This window comes from Lineus longissimus, chromosome 16 (genome assembly GCF_910592395.1).
Source record: "Lineus longissimus chromosome 16, tnLinLong1.2, whole genome shotgun sequence".
NCBI classification, from domain to species: Eukaryota; Metazoa; Nemertea; class Pilidiophora; order Heteronemertea; family Lineidae; genus Lineus; species Lineus longissimus.
Window position 1 is genome coordinate 7,147,116 of NC_088323.1, and position 26,078 is coordinate 7,173,193.

The 26,078-nt window shown below is 40.3% G+C and overlaps 3 protein-coding genes across 3 annotated transcripts in view; 2 read left to right on the forward strand and 1 right to left on the reverse strand.

Moving 5' to 3' along the window:
• Positions 1–2,718: 2,718 nt before the first annotated feature.
• On the reverse strand, positions 2,719–6,863 carry LOC135500348 (serine/threonine-protein phosphatase 6 regulatory ankyrin repeat subunit A-like). The gene is made up of 2 exons (XM_064791763.1): positions 6,773–6,863; positions 2,719–6,166 (listed from the first exon to the last, which is right to left on the reverse strand). The coding sequence occupies exon 2, from the start codon at positions 6,159–6,161 to the stop codon at positions 3,945–3,947; it is 2,217 nt and encodes a 738-aa protein (XP_064647833.1). The 5' UTR covers positions 6,162–6,166; positions 6,773–6,863; the 3' UTR covers positions 2,719–3,944.
• Positions 6,864–7,101: 238 nt separating this feature from the next.
• On the forward strand, positions 7,102–15,236 carry LOC135500661 (ORM1-like protein 1). Its single transcript, XM_064792259.1, has 4 exons — positions 7,102–7,144; positions 10,941–11,142; positions 11,553–11,704; positions 12,194–15,236. The coding sequence occupies exons 2-4, from the start codon at positions 10,969–10,971 to the stop codon at positions 12,330–12,332; spliced, it is 465 nt and encodes a 154-aa protein (XP_064648329.1). The 5' UTR covers positions 7,102–7,144; positions 10,941–10,968; the 3' UTR covers positions 12,333–15,236.
• Positions 15,237–19,027: 3,791 nt separating this feature from the next.
• The window catches only part of LOC135500810 (rap guanine nucleotide exchange factor 4-like), a 142,105-nt gene continuing 135,054 nt past the window's right edge, over positions 19,028–26,078 (forward strand). The window contains exons 1-2 of the mRNA XM_064792462.1: positions 19,028–19,372; positions 22,868–23,107. Coding sequence (XP_064648532.1) covers positions 23,070–23,107 — 38 coding nt within the window. The 5' untranslated portion in view covers positions 19,028–19,372; positions 22,868–23,069. The remainder of the gene's footprint in view (positions 19,373–22,867; positions 23,108–26,078) is intronic.

Genomic DNA, 26,078 nt, shown 5'->3' on the forward strand with positions numbered 1-26,078 from the left:
ATATATGGGAAGACAGTCTCCTCCAGGATGAGAATCCTTCTTGAAGACAACCGGCTCTAATATATGGGAGGAGAGTCTCCTCTAAGATGAAAATCCTTCTTGAAGACACCCGGCTCTGATATATGGGAGGACAGTCTCCTTCTAGATGAGAATCCTTCCAGAAGATCCCTGGCTCTGATATATGGGAAGACAGTCTCCTCCAGATGAGAATTATTCTTGAAGACACCCGGCTCTGATAAATATTGGAGGACAGTTTCCTTCAAGAAGGTAACCCTTCTTGGTGATACCCAGCTCTAATATATGGGAGGACAGTCTCCTCCAGATGAGAATCGTTCTTGAAGACACCCGGCTCTAATATATGGGAGGACAGTCTCCTTCAAGGTGGGAATACTTCTTGAAGACACCCAGCTCTGATATATGAGAGGACAGTCCCCTCCAGGATGAGAATCCTTCCTGAAGACACCCTGCTCTTGATACATGGGAGGACAGTCCCCTCAAAGATGAAAATCCTTCCTGGAGACATCCGGGTCGGATATATCGGTGGATGGTCTACTTCAACATGAGAATCTTTCTTGAAGACAACCGGCTCTAATATATGGGAGGAGAGTCTCCTTCAAGGTGGGAATACTTCTTGAAGACACCCAGCTCTGATATATGAGAGGACAGTCCCCTCCAGGATGAGAATCCTTCCTGAAGACACCCTGCTCTTGATACATGGGAGGACAGTCCCCTCAAAGATGAAAATCCTTCCTGGAGACATCCGGGTCGGATATATCGGTGGATGGTCTCCTCCAACATGAGAATCCTTCTTGAAGACACCCGGCTCTAATATATGGGAGGACAGTCTCCTTCAAGGTGGGAATACTTCTTGAAGACACCCAGCTCTGATATATGAGAGGACAGTCCCCTCCAGGATGAGAATCCTTCCTGAAGACACCCAGCTCTGATACATGGGAGGACAGTCCCCTCAAAGATGAAAATCCTTCCTGGAGACATCCGGGTCGGATATATCGGTGGATGGTCTCCTCCAACATGAGAATCTTTCTTGAAGACAACCGGCTCTAATATATGGGAGGACAGTCTCCTTCAAGGTGGGAATCCTTCTTGAAGATACTCGGCTCTGATATATGGGAGGACAGTCTCCTCCAGGTTGAGAATCCTTCCATAAGACGCCTGGCTCTGATATATGGGAGGACAGTCTCCTCCAGGATGAGAATCCTTCTTGAAGACACCCTGCTCTAATATATGGGAAGACAGTCTCCTCCAGGATGAGAATCCTTCTTGAAGACACCCTGCTCTAATATATGGGAGGACAGTCTTCTCCAGATGAGAATCCTTCTTGAAGACGCCCTGCTCTAATACATGGGAGGACAGTATCCTTCAGTGTGGGAATACTTCTTGAAGACACCCAGCTCTGATATATGCGAGGACAGTCTCCTTCAAGGTGGGAATCCTTCTTGAAGATGCCCGTCAGATATATGGGAGGACGACAGTCACCTCCAGGCTGAGAATTCGATTTGAAGACACCCAAGGTGGGAATCCTTCATGAAGACACCCGGCTCTGATATTTGAGAGGACTAAGTATGCTGCAGAATGAGGAGGTGCACGGAAGGGAATTCGAACACTAGTCATCTTGGTAACCTCGATCACAAACATAATTTGTTCCTTCAAATCACAGCCGGCAGTGAGCATTGGCAGAATGGATTCCAAGAGAATCGACTCGAACTTTAGAACAAATCCGCCATGTCGCTGACATCATTGGCGCCAAAAACTATTTCTTTTGACCCTGTTGACCTCGCTTTTAAAAACTTTTTCAAAAAGGCCATTCAAACGTAAAAGCAACTTCAAGCATTATATTTAATATCACTGAGGTATATAAATACGATATATATATACGATATATTGAGAAAAATCTGTACAACTATCGAAATATAAGATTACTTGGAACTATTTCGGTCAATCACTCTGCCACCTGCGCGACCGAGACACAATTACGGCGCGTTTTCAATATGGCGACGACTTGAATGGTATCAGAGGGATGTCACCTAGTCATGCATCACCTGGCTCGTTGTCAACAGGCAAATAAAATCCCCGCCTTAACGGTATAGCGTTAGAGTGTTAGATCGTGGTTCGGCTAGTTACGGGTTCGACTCCCGGTGAATCTATTACTTTTTTTCCTCTTTTTTTCTTTATCATCGTGATTCTATTCATTCATGTTCATGTTATTATTTTCATTATTATCATTATCATTATCAAATCTGAAGAAAACCACCGATACAAACCTTTTCAAACTGCAGCAGGCACTGATTCCCTGCGTTCTCATTCGAGGCATTGTTGTCTATTTGATGATCACCCGTGACAAAAACATCTTAATTGGAAGTGTTCTCTTGTCCTCTGCCAGAAAAACTCCATTCATGGTGCAGTGCAGTTCATGCAGTTGTAGATGCAAATCTCCATATATAACAAACATGCAGAAAATGCAATGTACATTGGAACCTCCCTTAACAGACACCTCTCTATCAAGGACAACCTCCCTATTAAGGGAAGTAGTTTTGGTCCAAATTGGTTGTTTCCATTTAATTTGACTTCTCTCGTCAAGACACCTCTCTATTAAGCACAGCACTTGTCAGCCCAGAGGGTGTCCTTGATAGAGAGGTTCTACTGTATAACATAGACTTTAAAACAAATGTGCCATAAATATAATTTTATTGACTTTAACAAGATTTGTGATAAGATTACATTTTCTATACTGCACACCTGCAGTGACTAGCACTTTTCTAACAAATTCAACTTCTATGACTTACTGTAAACTTGGCTATCTGTTAAGGCTCTAAAGTGGCCCCTTAAACCAGCTACAGTGGAACCTCCCTTAGCGGACACCTCTCTATTAAGGACAACCTCTCTATTAAGCACACTAGTTTTAGTCCCAAAGTGGTTGTTTCTATTCATTTTGACCTCTCTAATCAGGACACATCTCTATTAAGGACAGCACTTGTCAGCCCCGAGGGTGTCCTTAATAGAGAGGTTCTACTGTATTATCTAGTGTATTCCCATCCAATTGATGCAAATTCCATGTCTTTGTAATTGAAACAGTTACCATGATATCACCATGATGAATGTTGAAGTGTCGAAGTAGAAATGCCACAACCATCACAGACTTCTAGAGTGAATGCCCACCTGTCAATCTATCTCTAAAACAATAAGACTTAAACTTCATCAGTGTGTGACATTTAACATCCAGTAACCGACTGTTATCAGAAATACATATAAATAGAACAAAGCTATCGGTTTCTGCTACTTCATAGAAGTTCAGTGGAACCTCCCTTAGCGGACACCTCTCTATTAAGGACAACTTCTCTATTAAGGACACTAGTTTTGGTTTCAAATTGGTTGTTTCCATTTAATTTGACCTCTCTAATCAGGACACTTCTCTATTAAAGACAGCACTAATCAGACCCAAGGGGGTCCTTAATGGGGAGGTTCTACTTTATTATGCAATTAAACTCAACATATAAAAACTTTACATTAAACAGCGAAGTTACTGTTGAACAGAAACCATCTTAAACTTTTTTCAAACGGATGTGGTGAACTTCATAAAATAGGAGAGATGCCAGATGGTGTTCTGTCATATGAAATTTAAAGGGACAATATAGGCAGCAGCTAGGCAGGCAAGATAAAGTTACCCAAAGTCGCCAATAGGTCTCTCGTATCTGACAGAATGTCGAAATGATTCACGCTTGTTAGAGGAATATATTTAGTGCCGAGTCTGACGTGACCAAGAGCCCTTAATATGTACGTGTATACTAGTCACATGAAGATGGCCAGATTAGCCTCTGCTCCTGCCTATAGTTCCCCTTTAAAACCCCCCAATTGTTCACAACAATTTCCCGTTGTGCAGTTGAAATGGTTAAACTCATCAGTTGAGCTGATGATGTGATATTTATTCAGTACTGAAACTTATGCACACCAGTGAATGCTAGATAGTCCACCAATGATTTCGGGAGCGCCAACTGTTGCGCACTTTGGTAAACATCTGGCGATGACGATAACAAACTCTCCCGGATGAAACTGCGGCAGACGGACTTCAGAGTGAAAGGAGACGCGACAATATCGATGGCTTCATCAATGAAGTCGAGGGTATCAGACGAGCTGGAATGCACGCCTCGAAAATTACCGAGTTCTTTCGGTAATATTTGGAGACCGCATTCCGACAGGAATTGCACCATTGCGATATCTTTCTGCCGAATCAAGAACCCGAGGAGATTGTTGTCCAGGGTCGCGTACTTTCGGCTGATGAGCGGTATGATGTGCACGAAATAGAATAAATTCTCCTTATAGATGAGCGAGAGATTGAAGTACGCAGACCACAACCTCGTCCCATGACCTGCCGTCAACAACTCGTCAAGACAGAGAAACAACTGGTAGTTATGCGTCTGCAGATAATGACCTAATTTTTCAGAGAAACGGACGTCGGCGTACAAGTTTGAAATGGCTTGTTTGGACTCTAAGACTTCTTTCAACAGGAACTTCATCATTTCTGGCTGCCTGTGCTCTAACGTATTAATAAGGAGGTCGATCACATTTTCTGGTTTCAGTATAAGTTTTCTTTGCTGATTTGTCAAATATGACAGCAAGGTTTGAAAACACTCAATGTTATTTTCTTGCCCTGAGATGAGGAGGGCTGAAAAGAAGTCATTGTTCTGTAGAACTTCGTTCAGAAATTTCTCTTTACCGAGAAGCGCTTTTAAAAGTTCCAAGTCGTTTCTTTCCACTGTGCACTGAAGCGGGGTGCAGTGCTCTTGATAACCTGAGGTGGTGTACGAACAGGGCGCTTTCAGCTGGTAATGTCCATTGTCGATGAGCTCTAGAGCAATGGCGATTCGCTGCACGTGATTGGTCCAACAGCATGTGCTCAGTGCTGCCCCCTTTGGGGCAACAGCGCCCCTCTTCAGCAACAACTGCACTGATTTCAAGTCGCCGACGTAGCAAGCAATCTGAACCGGTGGCCAGGTTTCGTCTTCATTATCAGAGTCCGAATCCTCCGCAAGTCCAACATCTTTTTGGACAGGATTGACGAGTACTCCGGGGCACTCTTTCTCATGGAGTAAAAACTCGACCAAGCTTGGATTACGCCAGGCTATTGCAATCTGTAATGGTGTATAATGTTCACCCAAACCGTAACCGTCCTCTACGCTGTTGACATTTGGCCCGTACTCCAGGCATTTCTTCACCACGTCGATGCTCCCCGAATAGCAAGCGCAATGAAGGACTGTCCTCCCAACAAAGTCTCGAACGTCAATGTCAACGTCTTTGTTATCATCGCAGGCCATTTGAAACAAGTCCAAATTGCCAAGAAAGGCAGCGAAATGTAACGGATAATTATCAAGTTTTTCAGACTTGGCGCCAAGTTTGTGCAGATGGGTTACTAAGCTTACGTCCGCTGGGTACCTGTAGGCATAATCTAATGGACCCTCGTTTTTATCCATTGACCTGATGTTGAGATCCGCATCGTGCTCTATCAGAAAGTCTACAATCTCCCTCTGGTTGGACTTGCAGGCATGATGAAGTGGTGTTGTGTGGTTGTGATCTAAGATGTTGATGTCTGCTCCATATGAATGCAACTGCTGCACGAAGTTCAAATTGCCGGCCTTCGCTGCGGTGAAAAGAGGAACCCACATATCACAGTTGCGGTAGAATTTGTCGTACTTTTTGATGGTTTTTATGCGCGAGGAGCCGTTTACGACATCAATACAACCATTGTCTTTGATGAGATCTAGACAGGCACAACTTCCCACATTGGCTACTGAATTCAGAATGAGGTGCCCACACGATCCACAGCTACAGTCGCCTTCGATTGGAGCGCCACCTATCAGTAGTGCATTAAGTATTTTTAATCCGAGAGGCGACGTGAACTTCTTCATCTGATGACCGATATGTTTCATCGCTCGTTGCGTGTTGGCGCCACATTTGAGTAAATACTCCACAACGTCGAGATGCATTTCTTTTGTGGCAAAGATAAGCGGTGTGTAGTTTTCAGCATGAACGAGATAGTTCACGTCTGCACCCTCCTGGATGAGATGCTGGACTTGGGCGATGTCACCTTTCTGGCACATGTGACATAAAGCGTGGTTCAAGTAACGTTGGCGTGGTTCCAGGGTCATGATTGCTGCAAAGTGAGGAAGAGATGTAAGAATACATATATTTGTCTTACTTTGATTGAAATGTCAATATTTTTCCACATCTTTTTGACTTAAGCACCTGGCAAACAAGCAAATTACCATAGCCTGCAAACATGATTGCATGTGACAAAAATTGCGGTGGTCATCATGGTCATCGCAGGTGCCTGTGACAATCGACAATCACAAGCAACTAGCAATCAATATGTAATTAAGTGATTTTTTGTTTGACCTGCAGACAAGAGACCTTTCTGTCACACATAGCAGCAATTATTATTGCAGGTTGCAGAACCTTACGAGCTAGGCAGGCAAGATCAAGTTACTGTTGGCATTGGTACCAATGGATTTAATTTATGCATGCTGGTCGGGGCATGAGAGACACGTCATTACCACACATTGAGCAGAGTTAGGGAGAATGACCTCTAGTTTTTTGAGTTTACATAATCTGAGGGGACACAGTGGTCTGACATGTCACTTGTCACAACAAGAAAACACCCCAAAAGAAGCAACATTCCCTATTTTGGGCATTCGTTAGTTGCTTGAGGTATCGCCTACAGTGAGACTACGTTCATGAATTATTCTATCGAAGAATATACCTGTAAATTATGTTTTCTAGGCAAGAAAATATTGATTTTGTTGAAAAAGTCTGGGGTGAAAAATGTTCATGAAAGTCATGGCATGGAAAACCAAAGTACCACAAGATGATCACAGGTAAAAGAGACATATGGCCTTCAAATTAATATCTAGAAATATTCATTAACACACATTCTGATGTGAAATTCTCATTTAAAATTTTAGATATTGGGTTACTAACATATATCATCCCTTTTTGAGTAAAATTGACCCCATTATCACCCCAAATAACAATGTATCATGGTTGTATTTCATTTCCCTGTGGAAATTTCATATCAAACTTTTTGCGCATGCGTATTGTTGCTGTTTCCGGGGAAATTAGAATTTCGTATTAGGTAAATTTTAGACTAATATTTGCTTCTTAAACCGTTTCTGATTTATTCGTTGCTCAGATTTATTGTCATTTATCTAATTTGAGTATTGAAGAATAGTTTAGGTCGAATCATTGCTGATAAATTAGCCGTTTCTTGCAGAAAATATGGGATCGAAGTGTCGTCTTGCATCATCATCTTTCACAATGTACACGTAGCCTATACTGTACATGCAGTAGGGCCTTCATGCATTACAATCTTGAATTGATTCATTTAAGCATACTACATAGGGTTGTTGTTTTTGCACTCGTCCATTTCATGATAAAGTAAAGCGAAAGTGCAGTGCGTGTGTTATTTTTGAAGGACGATATTGAGACAGCCTGGTTTGCGATAAAACGACACCTATATAATACGACAATCAAGATGTACAGACCGGGGGAGCTGGCAATACGTACCCATAAGTCTTTGCGGTAGTCTCGCGCGTACCGGATATAACCCATCAAGCTTTTCTCCTTCAGAGAAATACTGCGTTGCGCTCAACTGCCAATTATGCATTAGTCTGGTGGACACGAGGTTGGCCTTAAACTTGCTTGAAATCGAAAATTTGGACAACACACGTGTACTACAGCGCAAACGGCAGCATTCTGACATATAGAAACATGTGGTCTGATTCTATTTTTACTTGTCATTTAGTGATCACGCGTCCAACCTCGTATGCAGGGTAATGTGGCTTTCTCATTGGTCGAACGTTAATTTTGTTCACAGCCTTATATAAGGCACTTGAGCGCAACGCAGTATTTCTCTGAAGGAGAAAAGCTTGATGGGTTATATCCGGTACGCGCGAGACTACCGCAAAGACTTATGGGTACGTACTGCCAGCTCCCCCGGTCTGTACATCTTGATTGTAGTATATAAAAGAAAGAGAGTAAAGTCTGAACTTCAGTCCCTGATATGATGATGAGGTTTGCCTGATTATGCTTGATTAACGTCATTTGCTGGCTCTCTTTCTGAAGGTTTATCATCATTTTGCCTAAATGTAATGCCATAGCCTAATTGCCAATCATAATTCATGGTTACAGGAAAATTCGTCCCCGGATAATTCGTCCCCGGAAAATTCGTCCCCGCAAATTCGTCCCCGGATAATTCGTCCCCAAGGAAAATTCGTCCCCGGAAAATTCGTCCCCGAGGATAATTCGTCCCCGAGGATAATTCGTCCCCGGAAAATTTGTCCCCGAGGATAATTCGTCCCTGGAAAGTTCGTCCCCGAGGATAATTCGTCCCCAGAATATTTTACAAAGTTGAAAGTTTCTGACTTTACTTTCTAAGACTCTTAAGTCTTGTCGAATGGACTGTAGTAATAACTACTACTTTCGATTTTTCTCATTCAGTGTAACATCTCTCTTTACTACCATACTAGCTAGTTACCTACCCCACTATTTATATAGTAGGTAGAGTTAGGCAGGCAAAGAGTTTAGAGCTTTTCTTTCATTCTGACCAGTAAAAATACTTATTTGAAAAAAAAAAAATTATTTCACCTGCCTACCCCTACCTACTATGAAAAGAGTGGAGTAGGTAACTAGCTAGTAGGGTAGTATTAAGTGGTAAAGAGAGATATAATGAATGAGAAAAGTCGAAAGTAGTAAGTAGTAGTTATTCCTAGAAAGTAATGTCAGAAACTTTCAACTTTTGTTTAATTTTCCAGGGACGAATTATCTTCGAGGACGAATTTCCCAGGGACGAATTATCCTAGGGGACATATTTTCCGGGGACGAAATTTTCCTCGGGGACGAATTTTCCAGGGACGAATTATCCTCGGGGACGAATTCTCCAGGGACGAATTATCCTCGGGGACGAATTATCCGGGGACGAATTTTCCTCGGGGACGAATTTTCTGGGGACGAATTTTCCTAGGGGACGAATTTTCCGGGGACGAGTTTTCCGGGGACGAATTTTCCGGGGACGAATTTTCCTAGAGCCATAATTCATATACCCTAAAATCCTGAGACTGAGTGTTTGGTTGCTCAAATGACTCAATACCAAAACTTCATAAAAATCCAATCAGTAGTCTGCCTACAGAGCCCTGAATGATCGAAGTGCAAATGTCATCAAAAAGCTTGGATTTGTGGTCATCTGATTTTTAAAAAAGGAACTAATACTATGTGGGTCTATTGATATTGTATGAAGTGAATATAGCCATGATCTAGACTTATCTGAATTATCGAGGTGAAACCCCCAACTGTGTTGTTCGTCCTCAGTTCTTACTTGAACTGCCGACAAATTTTTCTTTTAGATTGACATATTTTTAGGCCTGATACAGTGCACTTGTAAATACTGTGTTGACGCCATTAAGCAAGTTAAGAGCTTTTTCTCGAATTTCTGGGTGCAATTTCCACTCATAGAAGTACTCGAGGGCTTTCCAATGCCTCCTCAGAGCGGGTGATCGCTGAAGGTCTCCGATGTAGAGATAATGCCGCAAAAAACGTGGACAAACCCGAACAGACTTTTTGGGACTGATTGTATGCATCACTTAGCCAAAATAAGAAAGTATTGAGGCTGCAATAGACTTGTTTATACTCATTTGCCAAGTGTTTGTTGGTACGAATGGGATTGGGGTTGTCAAAACCAAAAGCCTGATGGCCCCCGGGGCCGACTGTCGGTTTTCTGGTGCCCCGTGATTCAGCATATCGCCCAACAACCTGCTTATACAAGTATAACTTATAGTAGTTGGAAAGCCCTGGTACTGGAACTGTACGCTGACAGTTTATAAAATCTCGGATGTTGACTTATTAAAACAGAACACTACAGTTAACTCTAGACATTTGACCTCACCCAATGTCCTTGGGGCATTTCATTTATATGACTCTTTTTAGATTGTCACAAGTGTATGAAGCAGAATGTATTGAAAATGTTTTGAAAAATGTAAGATAACCCACTTCTACATCTCAAGTTATTTACATGAAAGCGGGTATCGGGAATTGTAAAACCATTTTTTGTCATTTGCCTGGCAGGTTATATCGTCATGCTGGACGGGTTAGTTTTTTCAATGTCCAAAGTACATGTACACTTTCAAAATCATATTATCAAGAATGATTCAGTATTTGTTTTGATGCTATATTTATTTGACCTAGAAATTGACCTCAATCTTGAGATAGGCAATGATTAGTAAACAAAAGCTGGGATTTTCAGTTGTGAAATGTTCACCTGGCATAGACCAAGTCCATTCTTTCGTTGAAAAGCTGACCTCAAGAAATATTTGTAAATATCCCAGGGGGAGTTCTGTAAAAAGGGGTATTTGGGTGAGTCACCAGGGTTCCTTTGACACAATTCCCAATTGACTGTGCATACAGGCCGCCAGTTGAGTGAATCAAATTCCTGGTTGGTCATTGGGGGGGGGGGGGGGCTATATCCATAATCACATCCTATACATCCATTTACCTGTACGAAGGCATCTCCCCAGATTTGATGATTCGGTTGGTGTTGGGACCCTCCTTGCTTGACAGGCTAGCAGGGCGATTCCCTGCAAGTGCCTCTTTCTTCTTCTTCCCCCAGGGGGTGTAACTAGTCATGGATGTAGGGCTACGGCGTCTGAAATTGTTGGAAAATATAATGGTTATCATGCAACTTTGTATTTTCTTCTTTGCCAGGTGCTTCTTGAGTTACGAGGCATACCGATATGGGGAATACTTTCACGAAAAAATGTTCTACAAAATTTGTTTCACACACGGACTGACTGTCTAACGTGCATCTGAGAAACTCCGAAAGGAAGAAGAAGAGTAATGTACAGAATTTCTCGTATGAACTTATTTTCTTGTTCTTGCAGTATGAACTGATCACCAAAACGAAACAAGATGAATGTTGGCGTGGCAACAAGTGAGGCGAATCCAAACAGCTCGTACTTCAACAGTAAGGGCATGTGGTTAACGTACGTCATTCTGATAGGACTCGTCCATTTTGTGCTGTTGAGTTTCCCGTTCTTTACTGTTCAGGTTGCGTGGACAATGACCAATGTAGTTCACAACGTGGTGAGTAGATTTGTTGCCGCACATCATCGTGGTCTTCATCTCTATTGGCTAGAGTTTTACCACTGCAGTGCCCACCTCAATAGGGTATCGTGATCAAAACGCTGATTTTTTACGAGAGAATAGGTTAGAATAAGTCGAACCTAGGACAAAATTGACGTCCAGTCTCCACCCAGGTGACTGACCACAAAGCACGGCCATAGTTGGTACCCTCTCAGATTTTCCTAATGGCAAAAATATAGAGCTGAAAAATGAAAATATAATTGAAGTGGCTGGCAGAGTTGGCAAAACGCTTAATCAAAAAGTGCGAGAAAGTTGCAATGTGCGACAAAAGTTGCAATTTTACAAAACAGCAAAATAAAATAGTCACGAATATTTCCGGGTCGACCTTCATCGTATCTTGGTTGTTTCAGATGATGTTTTTCATGTTCCACATCGAGAAAGGCACACCGTTCGAGACAGCTGACCAGGGCAAGAGCCGTGGGTTGACAAACTGGGAGCAGTTCGATCACGGCGAATATTATAGCGATACAAAAAAATTTCTCACCATTGTACCCATTGTTTTGTAAGTACATGTATTGAAATGAAAAATGAATTGTAAGTTCTTATGTAGAGCTTTATATCCTGTAATTAACTGTTTTGACTCAAGTCGCTTTCCATTCATTCCCCAGCCTTCTATGGGAACCTTTCTGTAGAAGGAGCACACATGCTACGCTACACGTGACCATTTTACATGTTTTAGGCCGGTTGAAAGTACCTTGTGGCACTGGCTGGGCCTTGACACCACAACCTTCCGATCAAAATTTGTAACCGAAGTGAATCACTGTTTAAAAAAGTAGTCAATAGATATTCCTCAGCGAGAATGCTGCTCATGACAGGGTCAAAGAACTTAATGCAGATGACCACAATAGGTACATCACCGGTTTAGTCTTTGTAACCACATTGAATATAGCCGTAACGCTATATAAGTTTCATCATTATCATTACTAAACGGAGTGCTGTTAGTATTGGGCTATGACACATGATGTTAAGTCCCTTTTCCTTTCCATTTCAGATTTTTCCTCGCCAGTTTTTATACCAAGTACGACCCCGTACATTTCATGATCAACGCCCTGACGTTGGTCGTCTTGGCGCTCATACCCAAGTTACCACAGCTTTACAAGAAACGGCTCTTCGGAATTAACAAGTACTGAACGCCAAAGACGGACTTAGTGATGGGATCGCGTATTGTCCATTGGATCCGTATCTGACTGCTACAGCGATAGGATTTAAATTTGCAAGAATCTTTGGTAAACTTTTGGGATGTGGGGATCGTTTTCAGTTATACTTGAAACATAAGTTGCGCAAGGGACTTTACTTATGAACTACAAGTGCGGTTACTTATTGTTACTCTTGATTTTGAACGAGTTTTTGTTAAATTTTTGGGATTTTGGGATCTTTTTTAGTTATACTTGAAACATAAGTTGCGCAAGGGACGTTACTTATGAACTACAAGTGCGGTTACTTATCATAGATCATTGGTGGCATTGGTGGAGTTGTGTTTTGGACAGGTACAGCTGATGGTTTGACCTTGGATATCCGTCAAGGTCACCGTGGGAACTCTCGCATGTTATAAAAGGACAAAAATTATTAAAGCATGCAGTTGCACAGCTGTTGTTTGGGGTGCCAGTTGAACTGTGTACTCGACTATAGCTGTTACCCTGATAAGTAAGGTGCCTACTTCACATAAAAGTTCCCGCAAAAATGGTTGCTCCGAAACCAGATGTATTGACATCAGCAACCAAAATATCATTTCAACTGCTAAAAATGTTAGTTCTTAACTTGTCTCCCAGGTGGCAGGACTGAATAAAAGATTTGGCCACCTAGGATGTAAGTTGTGAACTAAAAAAACTGTTCTTTGGCTTGGATATTCTGATTGTTAAAGTCTGTACATCTGGCACTGACCCCCCCTTGGTACGTATTTACATTATTGATGGCCCCTTAGTCTGATAATGTTGACGGAGAAAAAAATGATAATCTGTCCTTCTTCTGCTCAAAGTTTGTTGTTTAAGAATTGACACTGCATTGACGGGTCTCTCTGCTGTCCTTATGTCCAGATCTTTAGGGTGGATCTAAAATGTGCTTTTGCCGATGGTCTCGATTGCGATACAGAGACACTGATGCAGAGCGGTGTTAATTTCAGTTCTACTGCACATAAAATTTAATGAGTTGTCCGCACAATTTGTACTAAAAACTGTTTGGCCATGGCTACATTCCATCGTATTCATCATGGCACGTGCGAATCTATCAAAACGCTGCCGCCAAAATGAGGCACCGTGTATAAAACATGCTGACAACTGCTGCATTGCAAATGAGTTTGGCGAGAATACATCGCCATCATTACATTGACGTGAGCTCTTAATTTGTGGAAAGGAACAGATCGATTTGGTCTTGATGCTCCTTAATGAATTGTTGTGGCTAACTTGTGACTCTTTTCTATTTTATGATTTCGACACAAATTCTTATGGAATTTCAGGTGATTCACCAAAGTCGGCTTAAGTGTATAGATGTATGTACAGTATGATATTCTACTGTAAGCCACAACATTTTTGTGAACATTTTTTTGTGCGGATTTGGCCAAGAAAAACAAGAATGGCAACAAAAAACCCCAATAGTTGTTTCTATTGGAACATCTTTCATGATCCACCAAAATAAAAATCATGAAAATTAAATTTTTCATAAATCTTTTCGAATAACATAACTAAAGAGGCACAAATATGTGTCTGTTTACAGTTATTTTGATGGATTTAATTGCACTCTTTGGCTTCTGTATTTTTAATAATATTCCAGATGTATGTGTAATAACGGTTAGGTTCAGAATTATACACAGGGCGATTCAAGAAAGTGTCCTCCATTATGTTAAGGCAAAATTGGATCATGAAGTGCTATTCTGGGTTTGGAAACTTTTTGAATAAAACTAGTCAGCCTGTATGATGAAAATGTAGGGCATCTTTTTTAGAACGCCCAGTATATTAGATATTTGACTTTTCCTCAAGAGGTGTTTCTCATTCATGTCGATGTTGTGTGTGTATCATGAATTATTTTGTAAAACCGACTTATAGTTGAACCTCTCTATTAGTATTAAGGACACCCTCGGGACTGACAAATACTGTCCCTTATAGAGAGGTGTCCTGATTACAGAGGTCGATTTAAATGGAAACACCCAATTTGGGACCAAATTAAGTGTCCTTAATAGAGAGGGTGTCCTTAATAGAGAGGTGTCCGCTATGTGTTTGTTTGTTTCTAAGCAGATTATCCGGACATAGGTGAAAGTGTTTAGTGCAGGTAAACAGTAAACAGAAAGAAAGGCATTACAGTAGATCCTCCCTGACAAATGATGTGTTTAATAAAGAGGTGTCCTGACTACATGGGTTAAATTGAATAGAAATGGCCAATTGGGGATCAAAGTCTATGTCCTCATTAGAGAGGTTATCTGTTAAGGGAGGTTTTACTGTATTTACATATGATATTGTTGGTCACATTTCTGTCTTTCTTAGTACTTAAACTAAAGAAATGTGATTGTGAAGACGTGTACCGGCAGAGCCCACAAAGTTGGTAATTTCTGCAGAATGCTAGAATTATCTTATAAATAGTCAATACTTTCTCATAGCAGTTGTGAGCAAGAAAAATCATCAATAACTCACTCGAGAAAGTCTCAGCTCTGCGGAGCACAGGGCTTCCGATTGGTCACAACTAGTCACAATACAGAACGTCTCAAATTATTGCTGCTTGGGAAGGTGGTCAATGCAGGGACGCAGCTTGCTGTTTGGTTGGGGGGAAAATGACTCTTTTTGAAATTTTCGGACTTCTGTGGGTGTTTTACTTCTTTCAATTTCGCGAATAACATAAGATTTGCAAAAATGAAAAAAGATACAATATATGCGGGGAAACGCCGCCGAAATAAAAATCACAAACGTTAAATTTTTTGCAGAAAGGTTTGTGAATTCTTTTCTAAATTCACCCAATTTGGATTCTGTCTCTCAGTGAGGCTGTTATGTAGTCAGTGTACAATGCCATTGTAAATAAGACATATAAATAATAAACACCATTATTCTATAGACCACTCTTTGTTACTTGTCCCCCACAAACCGTGGATAGTTCCAACAATTCTATTTGGTCGGTTCCTGATGGTCCACTTTCATTGTGTTGTCAAATTTAATTTGTCTGTTATTAAGGGTTGACCATAGGCACCACCACTTGGGCTAGAACTTAAAATCCTAAAGCAACTAGAACTTGAAATCCTAAAGCAACTAGAACTTGAAATCCTAAAGCAACTACAACTTGAAATCCTAAAGCAACTAAAACTTGAAATCCTAAAGAAACTAGAACTTGAAATCCTAAAGAAAGTAGAACTTGAAATCCTAAAGCAACTAGAATTTGAAATCCTAAAGCAACTAGAACTTGAAATCCTAAAGCAACTAGAACTTGAAATCCTAAAGCAACAAGAACTTGAAATCCTAAAGAAACTAGAACTTGAAATCCTGAATCAACTAGAACTTGAAATCCTAAAGCAACTAGAACTTGAAATCCTATAGCAACTAGAACTTGAAATCCTAAAGCAACCAAAACTTGAAATCCTAAAGCAACTAGAACTTGAAATCCTAAAGCAACTAGAACTTGAAATCCTAAAGAAACTAGAACTTGAAATCCTAAAGCAACTAGAACTTGAAATCCTAAAGAAACTAGAACTTGAAATCCTGAAGCAACCAGAACTTGAAATCCTGAAGCAACCAGAACTTGAAATCCTAAAGCAACTAGAACTTGAAATCCTTAAGCAACTAAAACTTGAAATCCTAAAGCAACTAGAACTTGAAATCCTTAAGCAACTAAAACTTGAAATCCTAAAGAAACTAGAACTTGAAATCCTGAAGCAACTAGAACTTGAAATCCTAAAGCAACAGAACTTGAAATCCTAAAGCAACTAGAACTTGAAATCCTAAAGCAACCAAAACTTGAAATCCTAAAGCAACTAGAACTTGAAATCCTGAAGCAACCAGAACTTGAAATCCTGAAGCAACCAGAACTTGAAATCCTAAAGCAACTAGAACTTGAAATCCTAAAGCAACTAGAACTTGAAATCCTAAAGAAACTAGAACTTGAAATCCTGAAGCAACTAGAACTTGAAATCCTAAAGCAACTAGAACTTGAAATCCTAAAGCAACTAGAACTTGAAATCCTAAAGCAACCAAAACTTGAAATCCTAAAGCAACTAGAACTTGAAATCCTAAAGCAACTAGAACTTGAAATCCTAAAGCAACTAGAACTTGAAATCCTAAAGCAACCAAAACTTGAAATCCTAAAGCAACTAGAACTTGAAATCCTAAAGCAACTAGAACTTGAAATCCTAAAGCAACTAGAACTTGAAATCCTAAAGCAACTAGAACTTGAAATCCTAAAGCAACTAGAACTTGAAATCCTAAAGAAACTAGAACTTGAAATCCTGAAGCAACTAGAACTTGAAATCCTAAAGCAACTAGAACTTGAAATCCTAAAGCAACTAGAACTTGAAATCCTAAAGCAACTAGAACTTGAAATCCTAAAGAAACTAGAACTTGAAATCCTAAAGCAACTAGAACTTGAAATCCTAAAGCAACTAGAACTTGAAATCCTAAAGCAACTAGAACTTGAAATCCTAAAGCAACTAGAACTTGAAATCCCGAAGCAACTAGAACTTGAAATCCTAAAGCAATTAGAACTTGAAATCCTAAAGCAACTAGAACTTGAAATCCTAAAGAAACTAGAACTTCAAATCCTGAAGCAACTAGAACTTGAAATCCTAAACAACTAGAACTTGAAATCCTAAAGCAACTAGAACTTGAAATCCTAAAGCAACCAAAACTTGAAATCCTAAAGCAACCAGAACTTGAAATCCTAAAGCAACTAGAACTTGAACTCCTAAAACAACTAGAACTTGAAATCCTAAAGCAACTAGAACTTGAAATCCTAAAGCAACTAGAACTTGAAATCCAAAAGCAACTAGAACTTGAAATCCAAAAGCAACTAGAACTTGAAATCCTAAAGCAACCAGAATTTGAAATCCTGAAGCAACTAGAACTTGAAATCCTAAAGCAACTAGAACTTAAAATCCTAAAGCAACTAGAACTTGAAATCCTGAAGCAACTAGAACTTGAAATCCTAAAGCAACTAGAACTTGAAATCCTAAAGCAACTAGAACTTGAAATCCTAAAGCAACTAGAACTTGAAATCCCGAAGCAACTAGAACTTGAAATCCTAAAGCAATTAGAACTTGAAATCCTAAAGCAACTAGAACTTGAAATCCTAAAGAAACTAGAACTTGAAATCCTGAAGCAACTAGAACTTGAAATCCTAAACAACTAGAACTTGAAATCCTAAAGCAACTAGAACTTGAAATCCTAAAGCAACCAGAATTTGAAATCCTGAAGCAACTAGAACTTGAAATCCTAAAGCAACTAGAACTTAAAATCCTAAAGCAACTAGAACTTGAAATCCTGAAGCAACTAGAACTTGAAATCCTAAAGCAACTAGAACTTGAAATCCTAAAGCAACTAGAATTTGAAATCCTAAAGCAACTAGAACTTGAAATCCTAAAGAAACTAGAACTTGAAATCCTAAAGCAACTAGAACTTGAAATCCTAAAGCAACTAGAACTTGAAATCCTAAAGCAACTAGAACTTGAAATCCCGAAGCAACTAGAACTTGAAATCCTAAAGCAATTAGAACTTGAAATCCTAAAGCAACTAGAAGTTGAAATCCTAAAGAAACTAGAACTTGAAATCCTGAAGCAACTAGAACTTGAAATCCTAAACAACTAGAACTTGAAATCCTAAAGCAACTAGAACTTGAAATCCTAAAGCAACCAAAACTTGAAATCCTAAAGCAACCAGAACTTGAAATCCTAAAGCAACTAGAACTTGAACTCCTAAAACAACTAGAACTTGAAATCCTAAAGCAACTAGAACTTGAAATCCTAAAGCAACTAGAACTTGAAATCCAAAAGCAACTAGAACTTGAAATCCTAAAGCAACCAGAACTTGAAATCCTGAAGCAACTAGAACTTGAAATCCTAAAGCAACTAGAACTTGAAATCCTGAAGCAACAAGAACTTGAAATCCTAAAGCAACTAGAACTTGAAATCCTAAAGCAACTAGAACTTGAAATCCTAAAGCAACTAGAACTCTTTAAAAATGAAGTGAATGCCCATTTATACTCGAAGAGGCTGTTCTCTGGAAAACAAAGAACAGATTCTCTCCCATGAAAAGGCATTCACTTCGTTATGGAGGAGTTCTAATGTCTTTGAGATTTCAGGTTCTAGCCAGTTGTGCCTATGGCCGGCCCTTATTATTTTAAAAGACACCACCAATACCATATTTGTAAACCTTTGTTTAATATGATGTTCTGTGATGGTCTCCTTTGTTGTGACAGTCTTGGATGGTCCAATCTAGCTGGGATACCATCTTTGATGATCCTATTTGTTTTGAGGAGGAAGTCCATATTATTGCCAGCTAAGTGGGGATGATCTTAGGTTGCAAGATCTACACTTGTCTTCTCTGATCCTCTCTGAGGGGTATTGGTCTTTTTCTGGGATGCCGGAATGAACCAAAACTCGCGCAAGAGAGGCAAAAAAATGTGTCAGGATTGCCGAAATGTGCCTGTATGGCTTTGGGATGGTACCCCTTTCCCTTCTTTCTGGTTGTGACAATGCCCTGCATGGTCTGGTTGTGACATTGGTGGTCTACTTTCAGTTAAGATTGTCCTCACTTAACTCAATAAATGCTGTCCCTCGGTTGTGACACTCTCAGTTGGCAAGCACAGGCACTTGAACACCAAAACTCGACCAACTGGCACACTCACCCAATAGATACCACTATCAGATGGCATTATTTCAGTCAATTAAAGACCGCCCGCTGCTGCCACCTGCTAACAGACCGACACACTATTGTCAATTAACGTGAACAGGTGTCAACCAATGACAATCGCAAGCGCAAGAAACATTTCCTGGAAGCGTTTGTGTAGATGGAAGTGATTGGTCATGGTAATTCGATTAGAGTAGATTTGCATGGGAAATTGGGGCGAGCACATGGCATTGCCGCCAAGCGAAGCGCGAGAATTTACCTAGTTATGTTCATCGATTCTTCGCGTTATTCAACTGTGGATTAAAAGAAATCAGACATGGATTAGTTAATGACGCTGCATCGTGCAGTTCATTTCACAGGTGAGTGGTTCTTTTATGTCTGCCGTTTTCTTATTTCCCATCCCTGTTTATTTAAACTGATAAATTATATACTAGTATCATTAACCGTTATATATCTTTATCTATCTCTGTGAGCTAGGCCCTCCGCATCGGCTCTGTTGCCGACCTAAAAATTCCTTCTTATATTGTCATACCTGTCTCGAAAGGCCTAATTCATTTCTTTACAGTGGGACCTCTTTCTCTCTATTGAGGATAACCTCACTATTAAAGATATTGTCATACCTGTCTCGAAAGGCCTAATTCATTTCTTTACAGTGGGACCTCTTTCTCTCTATTGAGGATAACCTCACTATTAAAGATAACCTCTCTATTAAGGACACTAGTTTTGGTCCCTAAGCGGACACTTCTCTATTAAGGACACCCTCTCTATTAAGGCCTTTCTATTAATGACACTAGTTTTGGTCCCTAATTGGTAGCTTCCATTCAATTTGACCTCTCTAATCAGGACACTTTTTCATTTGTGTACAGTGGAACCTCCCTAAGAGGACATCTCTTTTAAGGATACCCTCTTTATTAACGACACCCTCTCTTTTAAGGACACTATTAAGTACACCCTCTCTATTAATTACACCCTCTCTATTAAGGACACCCTCTCTATTAAGGACACCCTCTCTATTAAGGACACTTTCTCATTTATGTACAGTGGAACCTCCCTAAGAGGACACATCTCTATTAAGGATACCCTCTTTATCAAGGACAACCTCTCTATCAAGGACACTAATTTTAGTCCTAAATTGGTTGTTTCCAATCAAGTTGACCTCTCTAATCTGGCCACCTCTCTATTAAGGACAGTACTTGTAAGTCTTGAGGGTGTCCCTAAGAGAGAGGTTCTGTACTGTTATTAGATATAAAAATGAAACATTGTTACAAAGGTGTTTTAGAGTTATTCCTTGGCAAATGTCTTAGTCATCCCACATGGAAATGGAACCGACAATGGGGTAGGTGCTTTCTAGTTAATTGAGTTAGCTAATTGAGGCAGCTTTGTTTCCTCTTGTCACGATAATGCCACAACCGACAACAATATCGTAGCTTTGTCTCGTGGCCAATATCGTCACTCGCACACAAGACCATACCTGACCATTACTTGTATGTAATAATAAGCGAGTATACAGTAGAACCTCTCTATCAGGGACACTCTCGGGACTGGCAATTGCTGTCCTTGATAGATAGGTGTCCTGATTAGAGAGGTCAAATTGAATGGAAACAACCCATTTGGGATCAAACCTAGTGTCCATATTAGAGAGGTTGTCCGTAATAGAGAGGTGTCTGCTAAGGGAGGTTCCACTGTAGTTCATCATCTTAGTCGTCTATATCAGTCTCGGAAGCCTTTGAGGTATTAGATCATGATGTATCACATAAAATGGGGGTCAGGTTTCAGCAATTGTTAAGTCTCTTGGAGGATATCAGATGGAATCCACAGTGGCCAATTATCATCCTTCTTAAAGGGGGACTATAGGCAGGAGCAGAGGGGCTAATTTGGCCATCTTTGGGTGGCTAATATACACAGTAAGGGCCCTGGGTCATGTCAGATTCAGCACTAAATATATTCCTTGTACAGGCATGAATCATTTCGTTGACGACTTTGTGTAACTTTATCTTGCCTGCCTAGCTGCTGCCTATTATTGTCCCTATGGGGGCTTATTGGAAGTCTCAGAATAAATAATATAGCACATGTATAGCAGATTATGAGTTTTTGGCATCACTGCCCCCTCGGTCCGCTGATAGTCTCCCATAAGGTTGGCAAACTCCCTGCCTGTTTTGGTTGAAAAAATATTGTAGGGTGATGGCTGTGATCCACAAAAAAAAATATTGTGTGGAAAAGCTTGGTAATGAAGAGAAAGGAGAGGCTTATGAATATGACAGGTGCACTGATTCAAAAATAAACAAGGCGTTGGTATTGGCCACAAAAGAGAGTGAGAAACCCCTCCTGCAGACCCTATTTTGTCGTCTCTTTCAGCTGGATGTGTAAATTGCCTCATCTTCACACCCCCTCCAAATCCTTGGTGTCCCCTGTAGGGTGTCTATAAAACAAAGACCCAAATCCCAAGACCTAGTAACAGACACCCCGCCTACTGGAAAGCAAAAACCTAGAAACAAAGACCTAGTAAACAGAGAGCTAGGACACCAAGACCTAGGAAACCAAGACCTAGGAAACCAAGCCTAGGAAAACAAAGGCCTAGAAAATAGAGAGCTAAAAACAAAGATCTAGAAGTAGAAACTAAGACCTAGGAACAAAGACCTGGAAAACAGGGAGCTAGCACCAAGTCCTAGAAACAAAGACCTAGGAAACAGAGAGCTAGGAAACCAAGGCATAGAAACAAAGTCCTAGAAAACAGAGTGCTAGCAAACCAAGACCGAGAAACAGAGACCTAGAAACCAATACCTATAAAATAGAGACCTATCATGGCATTAGGGTGCAGTAAATCTTGTAGGGTATGTGGCATTGGGTGCAGTGGATAGCGAGGACAAAATTACAGGAACCCGCCCCCCCAAGTGTAGACCCCCACTTAGTTGACCCTGCCACTTAGACCTTCACACCCTCTCCCAAACCCTGGGTGTCCCTTGTGAGGTGTGAGGCGTGTGGCATTGAGCACTGTAGATAGTGAGGACAGTATTACTGGAACCCCAAGAGTGGACCCCCACTTAGTAAACCCTGTCACCTGGACCTGTGAATTGGTAGATCTTCGCACCCCCTCAAACCCTGGCAGTCTCGGGGGGGGGGGGGGGGGGAGGGGGGGGATTTGGCATTGTCAATAGAGGACATATAGTGGGCACACTGTTACAGGAATCCACTCGATTTAGACAGTGCATCCAAGATGTACGAGATGTTGGTATTTTTAAAACTAGGCCGTGAACCATCGGCCTTTGATTTCTATAATTTCCATCTAAAGCACACCACTGCACCCTGCCTTTTTCAGATGTGGTCTTTTATGCCCCGACTTTTCAGATTTCTAGCTGAAACACTATATGGGAAAGGACACTTTAAATTGAAGTTGAATGGGCCATGCTTATTTTGGCCACATACAATGTTCATATTTATCTATATCCAAAGTTTTTGTTTATTTTTGATATCTCCGGACTTAGCAAACAAATCTATACAAATCTGACAGATTTATGACACAAATCCCACATAATATTTAAAGGTCTGGTTGATTCTTAAGAATTTGAATGTGATTTGAATTGCAGCTGTCTGCGATTAAGAAGGCAGCTATGTGTCAAAAAAGGATCTCTTGTGTGCGGGTTAGACTGTTAATGGCTGTGTTTGACATTTGACTCGCAGGACGCTAAGATCTGCCATGACCACCGCAAACAAGCGATTATTGTCTCATGTGATTTAAGTTGCAGGTTGCAGTGATTTTAATCACTTGTTTTCGCGGTGCTTTGGAAAAGCAAATAAAAAACATAAACTTAAAAGAATCTAAATATGATTCTTTGTAACAATTTCCTCCTTTTCAGGTGGTTTTTATAGGAGGTATGTTTTTTGAGACACGCTGTAGTCGGGCGAAGAAGGAGTGCATGGAGAAGAGAAGAAAAACGTTTGGAATAAACGCAAAATTCAAATTTTTTCCGGATTATTAGACGCGATTCTTGTGCATTATTTTGTGCGGAGTCAAAAGTGTCCAGGACGGAGCAGCAAGGGAGAGCGAGAGGCCGCGACATGGTCTCGAATGACTGGAGAGGAAGGCTCGATAAAAGGTAGGCTCGGCGATTTTGTCGTCTTTTGTCTTAGAATCTTTTCTGAAATAGATTTGGATGTACAGTGGAACCTCCCTTAGCGGACACCTCTCTAACAAGGACACACTATTTTAAAGGACACTAGTTTTGGTCCCAAATTGGCTGTTTCCATTCAATTTGACCTGTCTAAGCAGGACACCTCTCTATTAAGGAAACCATTTGACAGACCAAGGGATGTCTTTATTAGGGAGGTTTACTGTATCAGTTTTAAATCTTTTCTTTAAAGGGTAAATCGTGTCAAATTTCACCATATAATGTTTTAGCTGTTTTTGACAAATGACTACGTCACTTTCTCAGAAATCGGTAAGGTTTTCGAATCGAAATGCACATTTTCTAGAAATTGACATCCTCGGCACCCAGTGGTTTTCCATATGCTCCAGCTCTCGCTATTACAAACCCCTGGGGAAATCCATGCCCTTCAGACGGATTGTAGCGGTAGAAAAAAAAGCGCCCAATCAGAGCGTCGGTTGTATTTGAGTCTCGGAAATTCGTAAACCACGGACCCAGGAATTAATGCTCTCAGATGCACTATCAATTGTATAGCCTTTTGCGCCATAGGGCTCGGGTCCGAGGTAGGTTAGTTAAATTATCAATCAGCGCCATGAAACGCGTATTTTCATTAGCTGCTATTTTTAGAACATCCGGGTATTTATGAAAATTCTGAATTTTTCAGTGCTGTTCCTTCGTATTGCGCGCACCCCGCTGCAAATTTATTTCATTACTTAATTAAAACACAATTACACGTCTACACAATGTTTAACAGCATAGAATCGATGAAGTATAAAACGATTTAACGATAGGATTATCTTAAACTTTATTCATATACATTTTATTGTCATATAAAACACTATATATACATACATTACGCACAGTGTATCAGGTTATCAGAACAGCCACCCTTCGCTGTCGATTCTAATGGATTTTCTCAGGGTTTTGTATGGGACGTAGGAGTATCAAAAACCTGAAGCTCAGGATGAGAAATTGATGGTTTAATCCCCCCGCCCGGACGGTTCGCTTCGATGCCGTTTTCGTTGATGACGTCACAACACGAACATTTTCGCGGTCGCGGTGGTTTACATTCAGCGATTTTATAATAAATCTAATCAAAAATGGAAAATTTGTGATTTAACAATTAAAAACGGACGTATTTCCGCAAAGTTGTTAATCACATCATAGTATCACTTTAAAGTCTGCACCAGAGGGTACATTTTTTTAAACAGATTTCCAATTATCAAGGGTCTATTTATCATTTTTTGGGGGCGGGGGGGGATAAAAGGCATGTTTTGAGGGTTAGTAGAATTTTGTTATTACACATTGATTTGCGGTGAAAATTACGGCAGGATATGGTCTCATTCTCCTAATGGGAGGAAACATTTTGCCTTCAGGAAATTATTTCTCAACTTTCCGACAAGGTACATATGTAATTTGGAAGATGAATATAATCATGTTTTCCAGATGATTTCTGAGATTGCTTTAGCCTTAGTGCGTGTTATTGTCATTAGGCCAAATACAAGTAGATGTATGGTTCTCATCACTGCCCTCACTTTTCCTACTTTTGAACCTGCACCAATGAGATTGAGCACAAAAACAAAATTGAAAATTTTTACAAACTTGAAAAAACTTTTCACTTTTCTGAATGCCAACCCTAGACGACCATCTTGGAGATTAAACAAAGTCGGATTGTAACCAAATTTCATGTGATTGTATATCTATGTACTCTCTACAACATCCCTGATTTTCAGTCAAATCCATCTACAAATATGGCCGCCAGGCGGCCATCTTGAAAATAAAATAAAGTCCTATTTATCCGAAACTAATGATCAGAATATTACCAAACTTTGTGTGATTATGTATCTATGTACTCTTATCAATATCCCCAATTTTCAGTCAAATTTCTTGACAAATATGGCCGCCATGCTGCCATCTTGGAAATCCAACGAAGTCCTATTACTCCTAAACTGTTGTACAGATGTCAACCAATTTCCATGTGACATGTACACTCTTCAATAACCCTGAAATTCAGTCAACTTTATAACCAAAATGCTATACTTAGATGGTACCGGTAATTTTTTTTTGTGCCATTGAGCAGAGAAGAATAATATTATTCAATGGAATCAAAACTGGTGAAACCAGCCAGAAACTATTCTCCCCATATCCACTGCAAATGACATGCATTACATTACCCGAGGTGAGCACATGGTCCCTGGACCATTTTATGTATCTATAGTTACGTAAGTGTTCAGCATCTTAGTGGCGCTCGTGTTTGACCTGAAATTCCATCCAAAAATGACACAAAATGATACTGCTGGTCAAGGAAAATCGAAATGCAGTTATTAAATACACAATGCCGTAAGTGCAGTTATGCATTCGAATTTGCCAAAACTATGTATTTTAAAAGTACAGTAGAACATCTCTATTAAGGACACCCTCGGGACTGACAATTGCTGTCCTTGATAGAGAGGTGTCCTGATTCAAGTGGTCAAATTGAATGGAAACAACCACTTTCGGACTAAAACTAGTGTCCTTAATAGAGAGGTTGTCCTTAATAGAAAGGTGTCCCCTAAGGGAGGTTCCACTGTATCTGTCTAAATAATGGCAAAACTGTAATTTATATTTTAGTACGTATTTACGCAAGCGGAAAATTTTAAATTCAATTCCAAATTTTAAATTTTTAGTTTGGGTCTTTAAAAGGTTTTTTACTGTGACAAATTAGGTGTGGGCAGCGACGAGAACCATTACATCAACTCTCATGGCCTGAGGGCAACATTTATGATTCTCATGATTATGGAAATAGATAATCTTCTCTCAGGTTTGGAATAAATCTGATTCACACAGGGCGGCATCCATTTTCATTCATACACGCTTCTTTTACAGATTTCCAATGGCTCATATCCGCTCGTCTGCCAGGTTAACGCATAAAAGATAAAAGACA